This window comes from Ovis aries, chromosome 17 (assembly GCF_016772045.2).
Source record: "Ovis aries strain OAR_USU_Benz2616 breed Rambouillet chromosome 17, ARS-UI_Ramb_v3.0, whole genome shotgun sequence".
In the NCBI taxonomy this organism is placed as follows: domain Eukaryota; kingdom Metazoa; phylum Chordata; class Mammalia; order Artiodactyla; family Bovidae; genus Ovis; species Ovis aries.
This window is the reverse complement of record NC_056070.1, coordinates 54,029,588-54,051,554: the sequence shown is the minus strand read 5'-3', so window position 1 is coordinate 54,051,554 and position 21,967 is coordinate 54,029,588. Positions and strand designations below refer to the sequence as shown.

The following is a 21,967-nucleotide window of genomic DNA, read 5'->3' as shown; positions in this document are numbered from 1 at the left end:
ACACATATCAATCAAACTATCAAAAATTAAATACAAAGAAAAAAATATTAAAAGCGGTGAGGAAAAAGCAAAAATAAAAAGCACATAAGGGAATCCCCAGAAAGTCTGTTATGACTTTCAAATGTTTAAATAAGCAGCATGTGGGCCTCCACTTGTTCTCCTGCCTCCACTTGTTCAGAGTTGTTAATTTCCCCTCACTGCTGGAACAATCCAACCACAAACTTGGTAACATAAAACAACAATTTATTCTCTCCGAGTTCTGGAGATACCTAAAATCAGTATCACTAGGTCAAAACTGAGAGGTCAGCAGGGCCATGCTCCCTCCAGAGGCTCTAGAGGAGAAGACTTTTTCGCTTCCAGTTTCTGGGGGTGGCCTGTATTCCTTGGCTTGTAGTCACGTCACACCAGTCTTCAAGGCCTGCATCCCTGACTCTCCGCTTCACCTTCATGAACCTTTCTCCTGTATGTGTGTATGTATGTATGCATGAAATCTCCTGTCTTTTTTCTTAAGTTTTAATTAAAAACTTTTGGATTTTTGTCTGTGCTGGGTGTTCTTTGCTGCACACGGGCTTTCTCTAGTTGCAAAGAGTGGGGGCCCCTCTCTAGTTGTGGTCCATGGGCTTCTCAAGACAATGGCTTCTCTTGTAGCAGAGCACAGACTCTAGGACATGGGGGGTTCACAGTAGCTGTGGCTCAAGGGCTCTAGAGCACAGTCTCAGTAGTTGTGGCTCACAGGCTTAGTTGCCCTACAGCTTGTAGAATCTTCCTGAAACAGGGATCAAACCTGTGTCCCCTGCATTTGCAGGTGGATGCTCAACCACTGGACCACCGGGGAAGTCCCTCTGTCTCTCTGTTACAAGAACATATATGATGGCATGTAGGGCCTACCTAATTCAGGATAATCTCACCATCTCAAAATCCTTAACTTAATCACATCTATAAAGACCTTTTCCCCAAACAGGGTAACAGTTATAAATTCTGGGGATTAGGACATAATAGCTTTGGGGTCATTATTCAGCCTCCTATAGGAGATGTGGCCCCAGGCACTGATTGAGCTCACTGGGGCATGGCAGTGACTAAGATTCTGGCACTCAAACACTATTGGCATGGATTTCTACCTATGGCTCGGCAGTGGCTGGCAGAGTCTTTTCTCTGGAACAGTACCTGTTCTCTGGGTGTTGTTCCTAGCTGTGCATTGTTTCAGCAAGCTGGGTTTTTGGTCTACCAAGAGACTGTATGAATTACCTAATGTCCTTTTAAAATCTCCTTTTTCCTTTATTTTTTAAACAACTTTCAGTTCAGTTCCGTCGCTCAGTCATGTCTGGCTCTGCGACCCCATGAACTGCAGCACGCCAAGCCCCTCTGTCCATCACCAACTCCTGGAATTCACCCAAACTCATGTCCATTGAGTCAGTGATGCCATCCAACCATCTCATCCTCTATTGTCCCCTTCTCCTCCTGCCCTCAATCTTTCCCAGCATCAGGGTCTTTTCGAATGAGTCAGCTCTTCACATAAGGTGGCCGAAGTATTGGAGTTTCAGCTTCAACATCAGTCCTTCCAATGAACACCCACGACTGATCTCCTTTAGGACGGACTGGTTAGATCTTCTTGCAGTCCAAGGGACTCTCAAGAGTCTTCTCCAACACCACAGTTCAAAAGCATCAATTCTTCTGCACTCAGCTTTCTTTATAGTCCAACTCTCACATCCATACATGACCACTGGAAAAACCATAGCCTTGACTAGACAGACCTTTCTGGCAAAGTAATGTCACTGCTTTTTAATATGCTGTCTAGGTTGGTCATAACTTTCCTTCCAAGGAGTAAGCATCTTTTAATTTCATAGCTGCAGTCACCATCTGCAGTGATTTTGGAGCCCAGAACAATAAAGTCAGCCACTATTCCCACTGTTTCCCCATCTATTTGCCATGAAGTGATGGGACCGGATGCCATGATCTTAGTTTTCTGAATGTTGAGCTTTAAGCCAACGTTTTCATTCTCATCTTTCACTTTTATCAAGAGGCTTTTTAGTTCCTCTTCACTTTCTGCCATAAGGGTGGTGTCATCCAGCTTGTGCTTAATCCAGCCCAGCGTTTCTCATGATGTACTCTGCACGTAAGTTAAGTAAGCAGGGTGACAATATACAGCCTTGACGCACTCCTTTTCCTATTTGGAACCAGCCTGTTGTTCCATGTCCAGTTCTAACTGTTGCTTCCTGACCTGCATATAGGTTTCTCAAGAGGTAGGTCAGGTGGTCTGGTATTCCCATCTCTTTCAGGATTTTCCACAGTTTATTGCGATCCAACAGAGGTATAATTTATTATATCGTAAAAGTCACCCATTTTAAGCATATACTTCAATGATTTTTTAATAAATTTGCAAGATGGACAACAATCATCACAATTCAGTTTTGGAATATTTCATTACTCCAATAAGATCCCTCATTCCCATTTGCAGTCACTCCCCATTCCTACCCACTGGATCCAGGCAAACACTAACTTATACCCTGCCTCTATAGATTTGCCTTTTCTAGACAACCTTCTTAAACTTGGCGGAGTGGACTCTGTTGTTTAGAACTAGAAACCCTGGCCAATATATTTCTGTCATGTCTGACTTTTTGCAACCTTGTGGACTGTAGCCCACCAGGCTCCTCTGTCCATGGAATTTTCCAGGCAAGAATACTGGAGTGGGTTGTCATTTCCTTCTCCAGGGGATCTTCCTGACCCAGGGATTGAACCCACGTCTCTTGCATCTCTTGCACTGGCAGGCAGGTTCTTTACCAGTTGAGCCAACAGGGGAGCTCAATATAATTCTAATATCCCCTAATTATAGAAGAAGAAGCGATGACTCAGAAAGGCTAAGTAGGACTTCCCCTGGTGGTACGGTAGATAAGAATCCACCTGCCAATGTGGGGGACATAGGTTCGACCCCTGGGCCAGGAGTAACTAAATCCGTGCGCCACAACTACTGAGCCTCCATGCTGCAACAACTGAAGCCCGCGCACCTAGAGCCTGTGCTCCACTACAGGAGAAGCCACTGAAGTGAGAAGCCCATGAACTGCAACTAGAGAAAGCCACAGTGCAGCAGTGGAGATCCACTGCACCAAAAATTAAAGAAAAAATAAAGACAGGCTAAGTCACTTACACAAGATCAGGTAAGTAGTAAGTGATTGAGCCCAAGCTCCCCATGAAGTACTGTAGAAAATGGAGGAGGTAAGAGTACAAACAGAGGGAGGGAGGCCATTTAGGAGAGTATCGGACCATCCAGGTGAGAGTTCATGGTGATTTGGAATGAGGAGTTAACAGCGGTAGACAGAGAAGTAGATGGTTTTGAATAATGCTAGGAAGACATAACAATAAGATTCGACAGCTGAATGGATGGGGGGGATGAGGGAAAGGATAAACTAGGCAGTTCGCCATGCTCTGGCTTGGCCACTGATGAGTGGTAGAACTCACTGGGGATAGGAAAAGTGAAGGGGGGAAGACGCCCGTCTAGGATGGAAGATGAATTCAGAACTGAAGGCACTAAAGTCACAAGTCTATGTGACATACAGATGTAGATACTTACTTGATGGATGGATATGCGAATCTGGAGCTAGGGATGTAGATTTCTATATCACCAGCATAAAAATGGTTAACTAGAACCATGGCAGTAGCTGCAACTGACCAGCAAGAGAGGATGCAGATGAGAAGACAAGAGGGCTTAGAACAGACCCCTGAGGAATTCTAGCCTTTAAGTGGTGAAAAGCACAGAGGTCACCAAAGGATTCTCAGAAAGGGCAACCATGGAGATCCAAAGAAAGTCAGGAGAATGTGGATTTGGGAAGGTGAGGGGAAAAGTGGAGGCATGGTCACTGGTATCAAATGCTGCTGAGAATTCCAGGAAGATCAGGTCCATGGCACGTCTACTGGATTCAGTGATGGTGTTGTTTACTTGACAAGAGAGGCTTTATAGAAGTTCCAGGGGTGGGAGCCAGTTTGGAGTGAGCAGAGGAGTGAATGGAGACTCGGAAATGGATGTGGTGACTCACTTTTTCAAGGGACTTGGATACAAAGGAGGAGAGAGGCAGCAAGTAGTAGGAGAAGAATGTGGGGTCAAGGGAAGGTTTATTTTTAAGATGGGAAATTGATGCTGAAATGCAGATGGAGAGGAGACTCAAGAGAAAGGGAGATGATGGGATAAATGAAAAATGACATCACTGATGTCATTGTCATCACTGTCACCAACTAGCAACCACAGGGAAAGCTTGTTCTGTTCTGGGACTGTTCTAATTATTAGACATTCCTTCCTTACACTGAATCAAAATCTATCTCCCTATAATTTTTCCCTTTTGGTTAGAGTTCTGCCCTGTGGTCCATTTTCTACTTGACAGTTTCCAAATGGCTTCAGCCTGCTATTACATTTCTCCACTTCTCCAAAATAATAGCTGAAGTCCCTCTGGTTCTGTACCCCTAAGACAGTATCCAGACTCTTTACTATCCCAGCCAAGCCCATACAACCACACTCTGTTTTGTCAAGGCTCTCTTAAAAGGTAATGCCTGCACTCTTGCATTGCTGGTAGAAACATGAAATGGTTCAAGCTTTTGTGGTTTGGTAAAATTAACTGAGATTAAAAAAAAAATGTGCACGTCCTTTGACTCAGAGACTTATCTTAAGGTGTAAAATTTACCTGAAGTGTGACAAGATTCTTGTGTAAACATGTGCCTGGCAACATGAAAGGGGAGAGTGGAGAATTCATGAAGTGTAACATTGAAGAGAACAGACTGAGCCTCAAAAGACTGAGGGTTTCCCCCACCCACAAAGATCAGGAGCAAGACAAAGATGAGTGTTTCTACCACTGAAATGCCTGTTATTCAAAACTGTATTCGACATTCTAGCCAGCGCAATCAAGCAACAAAAAGAAATAAAAGGCATCCAAATTGGAAAGGAAGATGTAAACTATACTTCGGTGATAAGGTCCTATATATGGAGGACTTCCCTGGGTGTCCAGTAGGTAAGACTCTGGGCTTCCAATGCAGGGGGCCCCAGTTCAATCCCTGGTCAGGGAACTAGATCCCCCACGCATGCCACAGTTAAGAAGTCTGCATGCTGAAACTAAAGATCCCGTGAGCTGGAATGAAGACCTGGTATAGCCAAAATAAAAAAAATAAAAAATAAAAAGATCCTATATATGGAGAATCACAAAGAATTCACAAAAAAACTCATTAAAGTTAATAAACCAATCAGTAAAGTTTCAAACCACAAGATCAATACACAAAAATCAGTCATGTTTCCACACACCAACAATGAGCAATCTAAAAAAGAAATTAAGAAAGCACTTCCATTTACAATAGCACACAGAGCATGAGCTGGGAGTTAATGCTGCTACTTACCACATGTCTTAGTTCACTGTAACAAATACCGACAAATAACAAATACACTGTAACAAATACAAGTGGCTTGTAAACAACAGAAATTTATTTCTCATGGTTCGAGAAGCTGGAAATCCTAAGGTCAGTGCAACATCAGATATGGTTTCTGGTAAAAACCCACTTCCTGGTTCACAGATGGCCATCTTTCTGCTGTATTCTCACACGGCAGAAGAGGTGAGCTGTTTCAGAGGCCTCTTATAAGTGCACTACTCTCATTCATAAGTGCTCCATCTTTGTGACCTACTCACTTCCCAAAGGCCCCACCTTCTCATACCATTGCATCGGGGTTAGATTTCAACTTACAAATTTGTTGGGGGGTGGTCACAAACATTGAGTCTACAGCACTATGTGAACTTCCTAATTAGGGCTCACTTCCTTGGTGTCACAGTTTGCTCAGCTATAAGGTGAGGGTAAAACTGTTCCTTCTTTACAGGGTTATTTTTGGGCAGGTGAGAGTGGAAAGAGTTAGTATTTGTTATTAACATATGCTTAAAAGAGTGCTTGACACATAGTAAAAGCTATATCAAGACTCTGAAAAATGTTTACAAAACTGAACAAAAGTTCCAGTTCAATATCCATCAGTAAGAGAATAGCTGGCAAATTTTCACAATTCACCTCTTAGGCTGAACCGTATGGAATTGCCAATATTCTATAGCTTTGTCTACAAAACGGGCAATTTCATATGTTCCAACCTAAACACTAGAATACCCTGTAACCATTCAAAGTGGGTACATATTATAGATCTATCTTTATCATCCATTTTGCACTACTATTGTGAAAAGAGTTAATATATTATTGAGCAAAAACAGCAAGTTATTTAACAGCATGTAGAGTGTGGCCATGTTTGCGTGTCTAGGTGGGGGCATAAAGAGGCATCAGGAACATGTGCACAAATTTTCAACAGTGATAACCTCTGAGAGGGAGAACACTGGAACCTTTTCATGTTCTTCGTGCTTTTCTGGGAAGTTTACACTTTTACAACCACCAAAGGGATTCTCTTTATTTATTTTTTTTTTTAATTTTTATTTTTAAATTTTAAAATCTTTAAATGTGTGGCTCATAAGACCTGAACACAAGGCTCCTTCTGCCTCTTGCCTAATTAGGGCATAGGTCATTGGCTTAACACCACCCTCAAGGAGAATATTCTACTTCTCTCACCAAAGCTTAAGACGACACTAGTTTTTTGGGTTTTGTTTACTAGAGGATATAACACAACTTTGGCTAATACGGGTTTGGACTTATTTAAAATGTTGGGCCTCTAAGATAAACCTCTGCCAATTTGGGTGGTCCATGGCCTATATCTGCATAACTGAGTTTTTGAGCTCAATGCCTTTACACCTATCCATTATATTGGGTTGGCCAAAAAGTTCGTTTGGATTTCCCTATACTGTGTTCTGAAACAACCCAAATGAAAATTTTGGTCAGTCCAATATTTCCTCTAATTGGTAAACATTAACTAACAGACTAGGACTCACTCTCTTCTCTCCATATAGTAGGATGTATAGAAAGTATTGTGTTCTGGAGTAGGAGTTTTTGGAACAAGAGAGAGATAGTTTAAGAAGTATGAAAAGGAAGGTTTTTCCAAATGAACTAGATAGTGGATAAGAAGTGCAACAGTCAAAGAGAATTGGAAGAAAAGATGATGTCTTAGAAAAGCTGTGAGTAACAAGAAACTGAACCCCCTTCATTAGCTAGCTCAAGGAATGGTGTGGCAGAGTAGAACGGGCTTGGTATATTGTTGTTGTTTAGTAGCTAAGTCGTGTCCCACTCTTTAGTGACTTCATGGACTATAGCCCACGAGTCTCCTCTCCCCATTGGATTTCCCAGACAAGAATACTGAAGTGGGTCACCATTTCCTTCTCCAGGGGATCCTCCTGACCCAGGAATTGAACCCACATCTCCTGCATCAGCAGGTGGATTCTTTACTGCTGAACCACCAGGGAAGCCCTGCCTATATTGTAGGAGGCTGAATAATGCCCCCCACCCCGTGCCAAATCTCCATGTCCTGATCTCTAGAACCTGTGAATATGGTACCTTATGAAAGGAACTCTGCAGATGTGATTAAGTTCAAGGTCTTGAGATGGAGAGCTTATTCTTGATTATCTGAGTGGCCCCAGCATGATCACAAGAGTCCTTATAAGGGGAAGGGGCAAGAGAGTTGAAGTTGAAAAAAAGAAAACGTGACAAGAAGAGTTGAGGGTAGAGAGTTGTGGTTGGGAACCTGGGGATGGTCTAGAACTTGGAAGAGGTGAGAACAGACTCTCTAGTGGAGACTCCAGGGGGGACCAGGCCTGCTGTCACCTTGATCTGAATCCTCTAAGAATGATTTTAGGCATCTGACTCGCCAGATCTAAGAGGAAAAAATGTTTGTGTTATTTTAAGTCACTAAGTTCTTGGTGGCTTATTACAGCAGCCATAGGAAGCCAGCATTTAACTTGCCTTTCAGGGTGCAGGCTCTCCTCCACTTTCTTCGCAGTACATCTCTGACTGCCCCTGGCCCCTTTCTGACCACCCCCGCACACACACACACTCACACAGCTGAGTGGACCAGGGTTGGACACAATCGGATTCTTCTCTTGGGATTTTAAATATAAGCTGCAGAGGCTGCAGGCTCAACTACTCCACGAGGCACAGAGGGCCCAGGACCCACAGTTCTCTTAGGGGCCCACAGAAGTCTATTGGCGCTGGGGTAGACATCAGTTAACCGGATGGGAGGATGGTTCACGTTCAGGTCACACCCTTTCACTCCAGCGTTAACCTTTGCTCAGTGAGCTCAGGCACTGCGTGGGTGAAGTCTGGCTTTGCTGAGAGGCATTTCCTTCCCGTGGCACGTTGAGGACTCTCTCACCATGGGTGCATGCAGCCAAACCCCCCTGAGGTGCCAGGTCAAGTCTGTGAAAGTCCTTCTCATTGAGAATTCGTGGATTGGGTTTCTGAAAAACCTCTTTATGGTGTGCATCGTGGTCTACAACTGGTGAGTCAGGTGCAGTGTGCCAGTCTGGGGACTCCCCCAGCAGACCTTCCCCTCCATCCTTCTGTCCTGCTGCCCCTCCGCAGCCCTCCTCTCCAGCTAGACTGGTCCGTGAGGACCCAGGCTCCTGTCACTTTTATTCTCTTTCGTCTTCCCAGACTCTTCAGCTTTCTTCTCCCCCATCTCCACCTATCCATCCTACAAGGCCCAGCTGAATCCCCCAGTTCCGTCATGCCCCTGTTCACTCCAGGGACCAGTGGTTTTGCGCTCTTCCGAATACAGAGAATTGTAGCTTCTTAGAGCTGAACAGTCACTGGGATTAGGGAGCCAGGGAGTTATCCCCCCGCTGTTATTGCTGTTCAGTCGCTAAGTCGTGTCTGACTCTTTGCCACCCCATGGACTGTGGCATGCCAGGCTTCCCTGTCCTTCACTATCTCTGGGAGTTTGCTCAAATTCACTTCCATTGAGTCAGTGATGCTATCTAACCATCTCATCCTCTGCAGACCCTTGCTCCCTTTGTGTTCAATCTTTCCAGCATCAAGGTCTTTTCCAATGAGTTGGCTCTTCGCACCAGATGGCCAAAGTACTGGAGCTTCAGCTTCAGCATCAGTCCTTCCAATGAATATTCAGGGTTGATTTCCACTAGGATTATTTGGTTTGATCTCTTTGCTGTCCACGTTATCTCCCCATTCAGGGACTAAATCCATTACCCAAAGAGGGGGCATGGCTTGTCTGATTCACCAAGGAGATCAGGAGACAGCTGCTGGGACAATTGTTAGAATGTTCTTTCCATATGCAGACTCTTTTGTTCCTCTTTATTTTCTTTGATGCATCTCTGAAGCATTTTGATTCTTTTTGAAAAACATTTATTTCTTTATTTGGCTACATCAGTTCTTAGTTGCAGCACATAGGATCTTCAGTTTTTGTTGCGTTAGGACCTTTCAGTCGCGTTAAAATCTCTAGACCTTTAAGCTGTGGCAGGTGGGATCTAGTTTCCTGGCCAGGGACCAAACCTAGGCCCTTGCATTGGGAGTGCGGAGTCTTAAGACACTGAACCATGAATATATAAAGACAAGTTTTCTGATTTCTGAGAGGGTTGGATTCCATTAAGGCTGATCTATACCATGTCATACATTTGGGGATGAATATGAGAGACTAAGGGCTTCCCAGGTGTCTCAGTGGTAAAGAACCTGCCTGCCAATGCAGGAGATGCAGGTTCGATCCCTGGGTTGGGAAGATCCCCTAGAGAAGGAAACGGCAACCCACTCCAGTATTCTTGCCTGGGAGTCCCATGGACAGAGGAGCTTGGTGGGCTACAGCCCATGTGATCACAAAAGAGTTGGATGTGACTGAGTGACATACCAACAACAAGAGACTGAGCTTCCCAAATGGAGGGTTAAATGCACACGGTTATTCTGGGACACTCTTGCAATATCCAACACAGAAGAACACCGCACATTGTGATGATAGGCTGAAATACACTGTTGAACAAGCATCATCATATTTGTCTATGGAATTACACTGGATAGCTCTGTCTCATATATGCTCATTGGATCTCAAATTGGGCTCTCTGCAAACCTCATTATGTGGATTTCCCTGGGGGGTCCAATGGTTAAGAATCCGCCTGCCAATGCAGCGGACATGGGTTCAGTCCTTGGTCTGGGAAGATTCCACACGCCGTGGGGCAACTAAACCCATGCACCACAACAAGAGAAGCCACCGTGATGAGAAGCCAGCATACCGCAGCTAGAGAGCAGCCCCCTATCCTGCCCGCCACAACTAGACGAAACCCTCCCACAACAATGAAGACCCAGCAGAGCCGGAAATAAACTTAAGAAACCCAATGGCAACCTCATTATGCATGTACTTCCCATTTACCCCTTCCGCCAGCCCCAGGGAGCCATCAGTCTACTGTCTCGGTAGATTTGCCTATTCTGGATGTTTCATATAAGTGGGATCATACACTACATGGTCTTTTGTGTCTGTCTTCTTTCACTTAGCACAAAGTTTTTTGAGGTTCGTCCACAGGACAGCATGTGTCTCCTTTCATTCCTTTTCATGGGTAGATGATTGTCCATCATCTTTTAATGAATGTGTGGGTTGTTTCCACCTTTTGACTATTGCGAATAGTGCGCCATGAATATGTGTGGACAGGTATTTGTTTGAGCATATAATATCATTTTTAATTTCTTTAAACTCTATCTCATTCTGTGGCATGCTTTCCTTACTCAATGTTACGTTATTTCCACATTGATGCAAGCAGTTCTCCATTCACTTTCACTGTTACAGAACATTCCAGTGAATAAATCCAACAATTTATTCACCCATTCAGTGTTCAAGGATATTTCCATGATTTCTAGTTTTCCCTATTATAAATAGTGCAGCTTTACAATTTCCTGTACATAACTTGTTGGGCACCTTCTTTGAGGGTTCCTCTGGGGCCTACATCTAAGAGTGAAATTGTTGGGGCATGGGGAATGCACCTCAAATGTACAGTACTTCATATTGCCAAATGTGAGCTGTTTTTCCATGAGTCTCTTAGGGGTTTTCAACCCTGACTGTGTATTAGAATCAATTTTAGAAAAATATATAGGCACCTGGATAACTCCCCAGACCTATTGAATCAGAGTTTCCAGGGATGAGACCAGGGAATTGCAATTTTGAAAGCTCCCTAAGTAATTACACTGTACAGCCAAGGTTGAGAACAGCTGGGACCAAGCCTTGGCCCACAGTATCTCTGTTTCCCAAGGTCAGCTCATAAAGGACAGCTACTGACTGCCTAACAACATTCAGATATTAGAGGCTGAGCAGAGGGAAGAGACCAAACAGATACATGCCCAATGAATAAACAAAGCCTTTAAAACAAACTCTAAAGTGTCTGACTCTTTGTGACACTATGGACTATAGCTTACCAGGCTCCTCTGTCCATGGGATTCTCCAGGCAAGAATACTGGAGCAGGTTGCCATGCCCTCCTCCAGAGGATCTTCCTGACCCAGGGATTGAACCCAGGTCTCTTATGTCTCCTGCATTAGGCAGGCAGGTTCTTTACCACTAGCACCATCTGGGAAACCTGGAACAAACCCTTAGGTAGATGCTAATGCGTTACTGAGTCCCAGAACAAAGCTGGTGGACTGACCTGGGGTGGACTTTGCTATTTGCTTATCTATAAATTAAGGTCTTTATTAAGTGATATTAGAGACTGGTATTGGGGACAACAGTTTCCACATGATGAAAGCTCACTATGAGCCAGATACAGTGCTGAGGAGTTTGCATGGGTTTCTCAGTCCATCCTCAAAACAACCCCATGAGGTAGGTATGACTATTCTTCCCATTTTACAGGTAAGGAAAATGAGTCACAGAGAAGGTGAGTCACTTGCCCGAAGTCACCCAGCAAAGCCTGGATTTTAATGGAGCTGGCTTTCAGTTCCTGCATCCAAAACCATGGCACTGTGTCTCCCTTGAGAAAATCACTGATGCTCTTCTGTGTCTGTCATTTAGCTTTGCTTTGGTGAGTGACAAGCGGTACCAACGGAAAGAGCCTGTCATCAGTTCTGTGCACAGCAAGATAAAAGGGATAGCAGAGGTGAAAAAGGAGATTATGGAGAATGGGCAGAAGAAGGTTGTGCGGAGTGTCTTTGATATGGCGGATTACACCTTCCCCTTACAGGTAAGCACCTGTCAGCATCCTCCCAGGAATCATCCCTGGTCATTCTCCCCAGGGCCTCTTCCTCCTCCCCTGGGACCTAGAGACTCGCTCCAGAAAAACATTGGCCCCATTTAAAAAGCTCTGTGAAAATCCCAACTGAGAAAACCTAAAAATTGCAAAATTGGGTCAGATGCAGCAACTCAAAGGAGATGACACTTTGCTTTATCAATTCCTACAGGGTTTCTCAAAATAGCAGTGTGTCCTGGTGCGTTGAAAACATGATTTGATTCACTCAAACTTTATTTATACATAGCTTGTCAGAAGCAGGGCCATCAAGTCAGCAAGTTTTGCCTAGATCCAGAAGGGCAAAGAACTTTCTGCCTTGAGGGGACGAGCCCTTCTATATTGTTTGTGTGGCATTTTATCAACAAAAATATCTCCAGGAAAACTCTTGGCTACAGTTTTGGACAAGGGAAGGCTACGGATGACAAAGAATGGAAAGGTGTGAAAGGGCTTGAGATTGTCTCAATCTGCAAAAAAGATAAAATGAACGTAGAATTCTCAAAAGGGAGAGGTTGAAGTGGAGTTGAGAACACCAAAGAACAGATGGAGAGGGGTGGTAAGAGGGACAAAAGGGCCCATTGGAAGCTGGAAAGCTTTGAAAAACCATAAAAGCCAAGCTGCTATCCATTTGTTTCTAACAGAGGGTCATTAAAATCTCCACCTATTTATTGCCCAGGTGGTGGGATGCCCTATGACCCTTTCATTAAAGTCCTGGATAATCTGAATAGCATTTTGATGGAGGTAACACCCCCACCTCTGCCTCCTCACATCTTTTGGTTTTCAATGTAATGGGACTTACTGTGTCCCCCCAAAATGAAAAGGCTGCTTTTGAGGCTGGAATGGAAAATGAGTGCTCAATCAATTTGAATGTTCCTCCGCTCTCCCTCGGCTCAGCAGGGCGGCTCATCCAGCTTGGATATTAAGCGCTCTGGGTAGTCGATTTGCTTCCAGACCCAGATTTCTAGACTGAAGCTTAGAAGAGTGGAAAGTTTCGCCCCCAGGCACTTAGCCAGTTGGATTACTATGATTAAGCAGTTCTGTTCTCAAAGGGCTTGCCATTTTTCCTTCTCTCCTTTTTCTCTGCAGGGGAACTCCTTTTTTATGATGACAAACTTTCTCAAGACAGAAGGCCAAGAGCAAGGGTTGTGTCCTGAGGTAAGGAGAGAGGGATGGGTGATAAGAGTTTCTGGAGGAGGCACAGGTCAGAGAAAATGGAAATTGGGACCAGGGGTGTTGTGGAGCCCACAAATATTGACTGAGCCTCTGCTTGCTACAGAGCAGGGGTGTAGATGTGGGCTGGCTGGTAAGGGTGAGAAGACCCTGCATTTCTTGCTCTGTAACCACCAGATCTCTGTCTGTCTCCCTGGGTCTCCAGCTGTAGCACTAGGAGCCTGTGCAGCTCGAGGCCTGCTTTCTCCGTCGCTTGCTCCTGGAGCAGCTTGGGACAGCATGGAACCTTGGCATTTGCATAGTGTCTCATGTTTTAGTGGAGCCTCACAGCAACTTTAGGGGGGTAGCAGCACTCCCAACCTTATTTTACAGGTCAGCACAAAGATCAGCACTGACATTGGGATCAGTGACCTTCCCAATATCACACAGTTTGCTGGAGGCAGAGCCAAACTTAGAATCCAGCTGTCCTCATTCACAACTCTCCCATTGTTCACTGTGAACTGCCTGCAGGGCCAGCCTGGGAAGATGTCAGACAGTGCAAGTTTGATATTTCATTGCACTCACTCTTTCCCCACCTTGCTTTGCCCTCTCCGTACTCTCTCTCAACCTTCTGCCTTCTTCTGGAAAACTTTCTTCCCTATAAAAACATATGTATCTTATTCTGTCCCATCCCAGTCTTGTTCACTGCTCTATAAAATGACAACTAGCTATTCTGATCAGTTTGTCTATAGTGATGTCTTCCTAGGCAACACCCTCCTGTTGTTCCCCTCTCAAGTAAGACACTTGTGTTTTACCAGGGACTGTCCCAACACCGAGAGGTGAGGTGCAGTGCCTGTGGGGAAAACCAGCCTTGCCTGTGGGTCTTGCTCATCAGCCCTCTCTGGTGACAACGCCTAGATTTCTGAGTGTCTGGAAGCTCAGTGTGGATACGCCCTCTCGCATCACAGTCCTTGCCATCATTTCTACCTAAATTTGGAAATAAGCGAACGTTCCCTTCAGGTCTGTCTCAATAATGCTCCCCTAAAAAGAGACCTCTCGACGTTTATTTCGCCTCCACTTCCCGTTAAATGTCCCTGCTACTCTAATGAAGTAGCCAGCTGCCTGTCCAACTAAATATTCCTTTCCATCTCCCTACCCAGCAGCATCCAAAGTTGAATCCAGTTGGGGCCTTTGGTTCCCTCTTGTCCCATACTCTGAAATTGCTACTCACACTCCTCCTCCCCGGCCCCCCCCCCCCCACCCCTGCCATGGCACTTTTCACAAATACTCTTCAAGTTATTGAGACTTACAAGAAATCAATAAAGAGACTTGTAAAAGAAGTCAAGGAAGAGAGTCGGGATAGCACAGAGATTAAGAGCCTGGGTTTTAGAAGCTTGACTACAAACGGTTCAAAACTTGATTTATTACCTTTGTGACTCTGGGCAGGTAACTTCACGGCTCTGTGTCCTGGTGTATTCATTTGCAAGATGGGGCTGATTGCAAAACCTAGGTCTTGGGATTATTGAAACAATGAGCGAATTTCTGTGACAGGCTGGAAGCAAGGCATGATGCATTGGAAAATGCACTCCAATGCGAGCTGTTATGACCCAAATGACAAGTTACTCCTTCTCAGATAGGCTGTCACTCAGACTGAGTTCCGTGGAGGCAATCCCAGCCTGGAGAATACTGTAACTCTTGGGATTTTAATCTGTGATCTGAGCTGATTTGGGTTGCTCTAGTGGGAAATTTGCCTCCTCTCTTTGCATATTGACAGCCACCCCCTCCATCCCCCGACCCCCACCCCCCTTCCCTGCCCCTCAATTCTTACTGGAAGGTGGAAGTCAAGGATAGGGCTTGACATCTGTCTCCAGTAAATGGCCAAGCCCCAGGTGTACACCGAAATGAAGAGACATTGGTCCTAATAATCTATTGCTACATAACAAACTACCCTGAACCTGCTGGACTTAAAGCCACGAGCATTTCTTTTTTTAATTTTTTTTTTATGTGGACCATTTTTTTAAAAGTCTTTTCTGAATTTGTTACAATATTGCTTCTGTTTTATGTTTTGTGTTTCTGGCCGTGAGACATGTGGGATTTTAGCTCCCTGACCAGGCACCGAGCCTGTACCCCTTGCATTAGAAGGTGAAGTCTCAACCACTCAACCATTAGGGACATCCCTAAAGCCATGAGCATTTTAGGAACTCTCATAGTTCAGTGGTTGAGAGAGCTCTGCTGGGCACTTCTGCTGATCTTGGGATCTGTGTGGGGGCTCTCATGGCCTGGGCTTGGCTGGCCTTCTCTTCCTCTCTGGGGATTCTTAAGGCTTCTCCTCCTTTCAGGGTCTCTCCACGTAGTCTTTCCAAACTTCCTCACAGCAGCTCAGGATCCGTCAGACCAAAAGAAGATTCCAGGCCTCCCAAGCTCAGGACTAGAGCTGACACAGCGTTACTCCCACTGCCTTCTGTTGGTTATTCAATCAGAGTCAGACCTAGCTTCAAAGGGAAGGGAAGATGCTCTACCTCCCAATGGCAAGAGTGACAAAGAATTTGTGGCCATCGTTGATGCATGTGACATTCACAAAAGAGATGATTAGAATGTCTATTGTTTTTTCTTTTTTTTTTTTTAATTTTGGAATTTCACCTTGAGAGTAAAATAGAGTCTGTTTATCTTCTTTCCTGAGATTTCTTTCCAGTCAATAATCAAAATAACGTAACTTCCCATGAGTCACAGTGAATGATCATTTATTCATTCTTTCCATGTTTATCCAGACTGACTATGTGTCAGACACTCAGACTACAAAGACACAACCCAGGCTTTGTGTTCAAAGGGTTCACAATATAGTTGGGGATCACAAAAGCAGCAAACCAAGGACATGCTGGGTGACAGGAAGAAGGCAACTTGGGAAGAAAAGAGAACATGAAAGTGAAAGAGATTGAAAACTACAGGAAACATTCACTAAGCAAAAGCCACGGGCTAACCCCTTTCCCATCATAACTCATTTAATCTTCACAGCAACCATATAAGACAAATCTGTCCATTCCCCTTCTAGGGGTGAGGAAACTGAGGTGCAGAGAGGCAAAGTAACCTGGCTGAGGCCACTCCCTGGTTGCACCTGCGTCCAAGCCTGGGCCCTCCCCTGAATTTCTGTAACACTGCACGGAAGAGCCTATTTTCACGAAACTCCTGGTCTCCCTAAGACTGACCATTAAACCTGGTCCTCAGAAATCGGGAAGTCGAGAATGCATAAACAAGCCATCTCACTTTTCTTTTCCTCATTCTGCCCTCAGCCCTTAGTCTTAGAAGCTGACTGACCTCATTTTTCTCAGGCCAGGAGAGAGGGCTGGCTGGAATCCTTTATTTCCACATTTCCTGCTGAGCCATTGCACCTGTCTGCTTCACTTGGTTCCTCAGCCACAAGGCTGCATGATCCAGGCCCCTGATCTCCAAACCAAGGGCTGTTCCCTGAAAGTGGCCCCTGGCATACGCTTCTTAGACTTTTACTTATTTTTATATATTTATTAATTTTAAAAGTATTCATTTATTCGGCTGCATCAGGTCTTAGTTGCAGCATGCAGGATCTTCATTCCTGCATGTGAAATCTTTGTAGCAGTGAGAGGGATTTAGTTTCCTTACCAGGGATCGAACCCTGGCCTCCTGCATTGGGAGTGCGGAGTCTTAGCGACTTGACCACCAAGGAAGTCCCTATTTTTATTTTTTATTGAGATATAAGTCATGTACCATAAAACACACCATTTTCAAGCGTTTAGCTCAGTGGTTTTTAGTATATTCACCGAACTGGGCAAACATCTCAGTCAGTTTCCAGAACATTTTCATCATTCCAAAAAGGAACATCATACCCACTAGCAGTCACTCTCAGTACCCTACTTCCCTCAGCTCCTGGCGACCACCGATCACCCTTCTGTCTATGGACTTGCCTGTTCAGAACATTTCATATACACAGAACCATACAATACGTGGTCTTTCCTTTCTGGCTTCTTTCACTTAGCATCATGTTTCAAGTTTCATCTACACTGTAGCAGGTATCAGTACTTCATTCATTCCTTTTCATAGCCAAATAACATTCCATCGCATGAATGTCCTAGATATTAGTTGTCCGTTCATCTATTGGTGGCTGTTTGGGCTATTTTGATTTTTGAGCATTATCTGCACACAAATGTTTGTGTGAACATAGACATCTGCTCTCCTATATCTTAGAGACACAATTTATTCCCCACTATTTTGTCCTTCTTTCTGCAGTACCCCACCCCCAGGACGCTCTGTTCCTCTGATCGGGGCTGTAAAAAGGGATGGCTGGGCCCACTGAGCAAAGGTATGTTCTATTTCTTTTTCTGAGACCTGCAGGGGGATGGTCTGGAATCCCGGTGATGTTTGAGAAGCCCAGCTCTTTAGCTTCTGGCTCTCAGCTGCCTTCATCCACCTTCCTTGGGCCATGGATGGGCCTGTGCCTGCCCCATGCCTCGACTCTGAACCCAGAGGACCAACTGCTGACTATGAATGTGACTCTAATTTCCAGTGAGGGCAGCTCCTGAAAACCTCACAAAATTAGCCCCTTCAGTGTTCTCACTGATAGAAATTTGAACGCCCAGTAGCATCATCTGAGTATTCTACATGTTTCCTCTTGAATTTCCCCAAAGGTTGAGAAGCATGAATGTGTACCCCACCCAGGGCCCCTGGAGGCAATATCAACCTTCAGAGTTTCCAGAGATCTTGTTTTAACTTGAAAAAGGCACATAAAATTAAAACAGATTTCCCAAAAAGAGAACAAGAAAAAGTAAAAATATTGTTTTAAGTGGAGGAAAACTGCTTTACAATGTTGTGTTAGTTTCTGTCATATAACAACTTGAATCAGCCATGATATACATACATCCTCTCCCTCCTGAGCCTCTCTCCCCTCCCTCCTTTACATCCCTCTAGGTCATCACAGAGCACCAGGCTGGGCTCCAGTGTTATACAGCAACTTTTCATCAGCTATCTGTTTTACACATGACAGTGTACATATGTCAATGCTACTTTCTCCATTCGTCCCACCCTCTCTTTAGCCCACTGTGTCCACAAGTCCATTGTCTACATCTGCTTCTCCATTCCTTCCCCTCAAATAGGTTCATTGATATCATTTTTCTAGATTCCATATATGTGAGTTAATATATGATTTTTTTTTCTCTTTCTGACTTACTTCACTCTGTACAACAGGCCCTAGGTTCACTCACCTCACTAGACCTGACTCATTCGTTCTTTTATATGGCTGAGTAATGTTCCGTTGTGTATATGTACTACATCTTCTTTATCCATTCATCTGTAGATGGACATCTAGGTTGCTTCTATATCTTGGCTATTCTAAACAGGGCTGCAATGAACATTGGGGTGCATGTGTCTTTTAGAACTGTGACTTTCTCAGGGTATATGCCCAGTACTGGGATTGCTGGGTCATATGGTAGATTTATTCCTAGTTTTTTAAGGAATCTCACACTGTTCTCCATAATGGTTGTATGTTCTCCATAATGGTTGTATCAGTTTACATTCCCACCAACAGTGTAGGAGGGTTAGCTTTTCTCCACATCCTCTCCAGCCATCAGTGTTTATAACATATTCGCTTTTCTCCACATCCTCTCCAGCCATCAGTGTTTATAACATATGCTAAGTCACTTTAGTTGTGTCCAACTCTTTGCAACCCTATGGACTGTAGCCTTCCAGGCTCCTCTGTCCATGGGCATTTTCCAGACAAGAATACTGGAATGGGTTGCCATGCTCTCCTCCAGGGGGTCTTCCCAACCCAGGGACTGAACCCATGTTTCTTACGTCTCCTGCATTGGCAGGTGGGTTCTTTATCACAGCTGCTGCTGCTGCTGCCACTAAGTCGCTTCAGTCGCGCCCGACGCTGTGCGACCCCATAGACAGCAGCCCACCAGACTCCCCCATCCCTGGGATTCTCCAGGCAAGAACACTGGAGTGGGTTGCCATTTCCTTCTCCAAAGCATGAAAGTGAAAAGTGAAAGTGAAGTCACTTAGTTGTGTCCGACTCGTAGCGACCCCACGGACTACAGCCCACCAGGCTCCTCTGTCCATGGGATTTTCCAGGCAAGAGTACTGGAGTGGGGTGCCATTGCCTTAACAGCCAGTTTATAACACACATGTATACAGAAAGGCATATGAATATTCAATTCCATTCCACAATGTTTGTGCATTTGAGTTGGAGGAGAGTTAACTAACACTACTTACTATTTAACTTTCCCCTCAAATATCTGTTAGTGACACTGATACTCCAGGAAGACGTGCCATGCTTACTGCATGGCCCTGTACATCCTGGTCCATGCTGTACACACCTGGAGGAACTCAGATGTCTGTTTAGAAGCCATGTGCTAGTCCATTTATACCAGGCAAAAGAATACACCCTGTTCTGCCTCCCTCTCAGGCATCTTTTCTTGTGAAGAAACAAGCAAGCAAAAATCTAACAGCATCTGTGGTCTTTATGTCTTCTCTTTGATCCTTCTTTGAAAACCTTACCGTTCGACGTGTTGCTTGCTTGGTTTTTCTTAAGTAAGCCTGTGGTTTGGATGAGGTTACACAGAAACTAAAACTGCTTGGACTGAGAAACAGCCTCTTGCTAGAGTGGAGTGGAGTTTCCTCCCACGGTTCTTTCACACCTGTGCTTCTACAACCCCTTGACCCTTCACAGGAATCCAGACTGGCAGGTGTGTAGATTATAAAGAGAAGCAGAAGACCTGTGAAGTCTTCGCCTGGTGTCCTGTCGAGGCAGCGGAAAAGGCTCCGGCGTGAGTTGTAGGGAGGGGACAGACACAGTGGCCCGCAGCTTCAAGCAGACGAAGCCCTGCGAGGCACTGCCCCAGCTTCCCTTCTCAGCACCACCCTCCCTCCCCAAGTCCCGGGTCTTACTGGCTTAGTGACTCCCAGGCCAGACACACTAGTGGTCTCTGGGAGGGCCTTGCTTGTGGTCAAAATATTGACATAATTCTGGACCAGCTGGTAAATAGCTACTACCTTGAGCACCCTTGGGTGCCCCCTGCCCCTTGAGTGTTCCAGCACTTTCCAGGGCACCTCCAGACACCACCTCCAGTGCTATAGCAGGGACCACTCTGACTGTCAGTGTCTGTACTGAGTGATTAAGGAAGAGAAGGTGGGAGGGAAGTAGGAAAAAGGAAGAAGGGAAGGGAGGAGAGAAGGAAGGGAAGGGAAAGGAAGTTTTCTTAAATGTTCACAGTGACGTACACATTTGGTGTTCCCCTGTGTTGATTCTTCTCAAGGTCAGGCCCAGAAGGCAGAACTTGATGTTAAACCTCAGAAAACACTGGGAGGACTGCATTTCAGCAGAGAATAAAGAGAGCTGGATTCAAATCCAGGCTTTAATGCACCCTTGCTATGTGACCTTGAACAAGTGCCTTAACCCCTTTGGGTTTCAGTTTCCTTGTCTTTAAAATGAGAATAACAGGACTTCCCCAGCAGACCCAGTGATTCAGACTCTGCACTTCCCATGCAGGAGGCGCAGGTTCCATCCCTGGTCGAACTAAGATCCCACAAGCAGCGTGGCCAAAATATATTTTTTTCAGTTAAAAATAAAATGAGGATAATAACTGTATCAACCTTACTGGGCTGTTGTGAGAATTAAATGAGATGATAACTGCACAGTGATTGCACAGTGAGCCCTGTGCTTGGCACACTGTAAAGTGCCCAATAACACACAAACGCACACATGATCTGCCCCTAGACGTGTGGTGGTTCTAGACCAGCACTGTCCAATGGAACTTTCTACAATGACAGCAAGATTCTGTACCTCCACCATCCAGTCTGGTAGCCACTGGCACATGTGGCTATTAAGCACCCGAAATGTGGTTACCACAACTGAACTGAATTTTGAGTTTAATTTAATTTCAATAGTCGGGCTTCCCCAGTGGCTCAGTGGGAAAGAATCTGCCTCCAGTGCAGGAGACATGGGTCCAATCCCTGGGTCGGAAAGATCCCCTGGAGGAGGAAATGGCCACCCACTTAGTATTCTTGCCTGGAGAATCCCATGGACAGAGGAGCCTGGCGGACTACAGTCCGTGGGGTCTCAGAGAGTTGGACATGACTGAGAGACTGAGCACACAGACACAATTTAAATTGTCACACACGCCACACATGCCTAGGGGATGGTGGACAGTGTAGTTCTAGAGAAATGTGACTCAGGGACCCACCATCAGCATCTATGGGGCAAAGAGAAAACTTCCCCAAACTAAGTTTTTAGAAGCTTCAGGCAAACGTTCCTGACGTCAGAGTGGGAAGCACCAGGCAGTACCAGCTTGTCTGGCTCTCACTCGCTAATGGCACCGCCCAGGTTCATTTGTAGGTCAGGGAAGATTCTTTGTCCCAGAAGAAATTATCCAAGACCCAGGAGGGACACAAGCCTACATTCAAGAAGGCCCTGGTTCAAGGCAAGAGCTTCTTGATTACCTGTGGTTTTCAGTCCTGGCTCTGCCAGCGACTCATTTATCACATAAATACCGTGCATCTCTGATGTTCTGTGACCTGGGCTGCAATTTTACATGACCCTGGACAAGTAACTCCCTTACCTTCAGTTTCTCATATGTTATAGAGAAGCATTACAAAGATGATTCATTTAATTGTTTCTCCAGCACATTCATTATCAGATAGTAGGGAGAACTGTGCTCATTTTTTTTTTTTTTTTGTAAAATACAAGAAGACCCAGATATGGAGC

General features: G+C 45.0%; 1 protein-coding gene across 2 annotated transcripts in view; it reads left to right on the top strand.

Moving 5' to 3' along the window:
- Positions 1 to 21,967, top strand: part of P2RX7 (purinergic receptor P2X 7) — a 57,827-nt gene that overhangs the window by 9,781 nt on the left and 26,079 nt on the right. Inside the window, exons 1-5 of one of the 2 annotated variants that reach the window (XM_042234061.2) lie at positions 8,176 to 8,383; positions 11,880 to 12,048; positions 13,177 to 13,245; positions 17,497 to 17,569; positions 19,934 to 20,030. In XM_042234061.2, the coding sequence (XP_042089995.1) occupies positions 8,259 to 8,383; positions 11,880 to 12,048; positions 13,177 to 13,245; positions 17,497 to 17,569; positions 19,934 to 20,030 (533 nt within the window). In that variant the 5' untranslated portion in view covers positions 8,176 to 8,258. Of the gene's footprint in view, positions 1 to 8,175; positions 8,384 to 11,879; positions 12,049 to 13,176; positions 13,246 to 17,496; positions 17,570 to 19,933; positions 20,031 to 21,967 lie in introns of those variants that run through there. The other variant, XM_027956495.3, reaches the window with a different exon arrangement.